General features: G+C 29.3%; 1 protein-coding gene across 2 annotated transcripts in view; it reads left to right on the forward strand.

The window, feature by feature from the left end:
• LOC106871195 (histone-arginine methyltransferase CARM1) overlaps positions 1 to 3,761 on the forward strand; it is an 83,850-nt gene that overhangs the window by 65,705 nt on the left and 14,384 nt on the right. The window contains exon 13 of one of the 2 annotated variants that reach the window (XM_014917537.2): positions 1,608 to 2,537. The exons of the other annotated variant lie outside the window; for it this stretch is intronic. Within the exon in view, the coding sequence (XP_014773023.1) occupies positions 1,608 to 1,618 (11 nt within the window). The 3' untranslated portion in view covers positions 1,619 to 2,537. Of the gene's footprint in view, positions 1 to 1,607; positions 2,538 to 3,761 lie in introns of those variants that run through there. 2 annotated transcript variants of the gene reach the window in all.

Below are 3,761 nucleotides of genomic sequence, written 5' to 3' on the forward strand. Positions count from 1 at the left end.
TATTGATGGATTATGGAATGTTTGTGGGACTCTCTGGAAAAGCTTTAGCCGTTTCTCAGCCATATTTTTCACAATAATAGTCTGTAAACCTCAGTTTACAATGTAATTGGGAATTTAAAAGAGTTTAATAAAATAAAATAAATGTAAAGTTTTCAATTATTGGTGTATGCAGGCTAGTGTTTGGAATTCAACTTGAAAATTTCCTTCATAAGACTATGATGAAAGTTATATCGAAATTTTGTGTTATTTATGCAATAATAAAATTTCAGTTGTGTGTTTTTTTTATTTATTTATTTATTTAAATGTGAACTACTTCAATAATGGTCTATTTCAGTTTAGTTAGTGTTATAGAACTCGGGTCTTGGGTAGTTTGCACTTGTTGGTTATAAGTAAGATTATTGCATGTATGTGCTGCATGTCTGCAATGTTATTAGGTTTATAAATAGTAGTTATCTATTTATATTTTGAAAAAAAAGTCTTTTCAGTCTAAATTTGCAAGACATATAAATTCTGCCTGCCCGGTTAAAAATCTTTGAAAAAAAAAAGAAAGAAAAAGAAGCAATGTTTTGTATTTGTTTGTATTTACAAAATGTTTGTGATGATAGGTAACACTGGATTATATATAAGTGAAGGAAAGATTTTCTGCAATATGATTGAAGGCCTTCTATACTTTACTGGTTAATTATTGATATATGGTTTGCTTTTATTTTCCACTTGACATTGCTGATATATTTTCATATGAAAGAATGATGACTTGTCAGAAATTTGAGGTCTGTACTTAGATAGATCAGTATTTTCTTGTGAACCTGTAACTTAATATGGGTAGGCTTGGTTTGTCATTCCTTGATAAAAATAATTACTGGCTATAGTAAGCTCCATGAAATATTTACTAGCAAGGTTGATAAAATATTTCCTAGCTATATGCTAAATCATTTGAATTGACTGAACTAGATGCAGCCTTTTCATCCAGATTTTTGGCCTAGTGCTAATGCAAGAAATCAGTATGTGTGTGTATGCATTTGGTGGTGGTGGTGGTGGTGGGGTCAAGCATTTGTCATCCCCACTTCTCCTTAAGTAATGTTCAGATTAAGATGCTAGTATATTGACTAAATTTGTTTCCTTTTTGTAGATTATTATGCTACTATGGTATTTTGCCCCCTCTGACTATTCCTACCTGCGGGGGAAAAAAATGTTTTAGAACTAGAAAATATCCTGACTTTAAAAGTGTTTGTAAAACTTTGTTTTTGCAACAAAATTCTAAGAAAACAGACATATTTAATATATCTGTCTTTTGAAACCTTAGAGAAAATATTTTTAAAATTTCAATCATCCTCTAGCTAAATTTGTAACAATGTTGTAAGAAATAAATTTCTAATTATTATTCATGAAAAAAAAAAAAAAAAATTCATAAACTGCTGATGTTCATAAGCCTATTTCCTTCTGTGTTTTTTTTTTTAAAGATAAAAACCAAATTCCTCCCTCTTTTCAGAAAGAATGTTAGTCAATTACAGGTAATTTCCCAAGCGTGTTAGCTGTAATTGATTTTTTTTTTCTGTAGTCAAGTAAACTGAGACTTGTAGAATTGTATTTTTTTCTTCTTTTTCCAGGGAGTCAATGAATGCCTGCAGTCTGTACATATCCGCAACATATTCAGTTGTGCAATATCTTACCCATTCAGATAATACAGAAAGGAAGATATTGTTCATATGCCTTCACACACATGCACGCACACATGCAAGAAGCAAATTTGGGGGTTTGAACCTAAAACGGGCAGTCAGGAAATTCCAAATTTAATGTCACTAATTAGTTCTGTCTTTGCCTGCTAAGCTAGCATTCAATAATTTTGTCTTCAAAATTTCTTGTACATCAAAGTGACTATATACATTACCCTCCAAATGTGGTTTTAATCTTTTGAAAGTGTATTTATATCTTGAATTATAAATACACACACACACACATATCCTGTGTTACAGAAGAGTAAAAAAAAATCTAGTCATAACATGAAATTCTCTAATGTGAAATGCATTATTTATCCATTGATTTCCATGTTCATAGAAACCAATTGAAAAATAGTTTTAGCATTACAAATCTCTGTTATGCCATGATTTACAGTGGTGCAATACTTCTGCATCAGGGATGTGTGTGTGTGCACAAGCAAATCCAGCCAGCTATCTTATATATAATGCAAACATGTGTACATTTAAACATATGCTACTTGTTTTTATGTTCAACTTGCATACAAAAACACCTCAAATATTAATTGAAGGACCTCTCAATCCATTTAAATAGAGTATCACATTTATTTTCACAAGGGAAAAAGTTGACAGTGACTTTGAAATTTTTGCCACTTGTTGACTTTGTTATAGTCTGAGAAAGCCAACAACTGATGAAAAGTCATTATCAATCTTTTTCCTCATACATATATAAAATTGATTGAAATTTATGGCATGCCAAAGGAAACTGTTTTATTAAAAACCCACTTGAGATTGCTTGAATAACAAAGTGTTCATATTTAAATAAAATAAATTTTAAAAATTTTCAATGAAAATTTAATCACGACATGGATAATATGAGGTTTTAATTGCTCAAAACCAGCATACTATACCAATATATATATATATCATTTGCAGGTATTTTATTAACACTTCTCTTCTTAAAAGTCTTATCTAGATATATATTGAAGTAATTGAAATATATAGAAAACCCCATAGTTAGGTATATAATCATGCAAGGGTTAATAGTTGTTAATGTTATTTTCCTTCACAAATTTTTGCTAAGTTTCATTAGTACTGAGAAATATTGTGCTGATCATTATCATAAAACTGCAACACTAATTTTGATACAGTAGATACTGTTACATAGTTATAGTATCACTATATTTATAAACGATGGAGAATATATTGCTATATAGCAACAATGTACATTCACAAGATACTTTAATATACCCACACCTTTCTTCAGGTTTAAAGCCAACCGCCAAATATGTGGGTCACTCAACTTGTTAGAAATACAAACCAAGATTACACACTCTCTAATCCTCTTGATTGAAAGATGGACACATTAGAGGATGTAGTTCTATCTATCTATATATATATAATGCTCAAGAGGTATGCAGGATGGTTGTAGCTGGCTAGAATGCTTTCGTTAGTAGGCTTATTCAGTAAGGGTTGGACTTAAACTAAGCAACAATAACAACCTTAGGTTTAGTTTAAATAAAAGATATTTTTCAAAAATATCTGTTAACAAGTGGGCACAAATTTCTACTTGTAATTTTGAAATAATTTCTTAGCTGAAACTTGTCTTTTGGAAGTAAAATTTGATAGATTATGGTCTTGAATTTGGTCATTAATAAACTTGGAAAAATTCACAATTTATTTGATTTTTCCCTCCTTTTCATTAATTTTATGAATTCTTTTCAGATTATTAATAATTTTCAAATGAGAACATTCATCTCTTTTTGTAATCTGCTGGTGAAAAAAAAAGGAAGCTAATTATAAAAATATTGATATATCAATCAATAGGATGTGTTTTTTTGTGGGTATAGGAAAACATTACTTTCTGAGAGGATCATTAGTAAGATAACTGATTGATTATGTGTGTGTATATATAATAGAGGTGTAAAAGAATGACCGTTTCTTGTTTGTTTCATTTTTACTGAAAAGAAAAAAAATCGAAAAATACCTTAGTTATAAAATTTATTGAATTGGAAAGTATTGCTTTTACGTTTCAGAAAATTTTGAAGTAAAAAAAAAAAAAAAAAA

The sequence above is a fragment of the Octopus bimaculoides genome, chromosome 18 (genome assembly GCF_001194135.2).
Source record: "Octopus bimaculoides isolate UCB-OBI-ISO-001 chromosome 18, ASM119413v2, whole genome shotgun sequence".
NCBI classification, from domain to species: domain Eukaryota; kingdom Metazoa; phylum Mollusca; class Cephalopoda; order Octopoda; family Octopodidae; genus Octopus; species Octopus bimaculoides.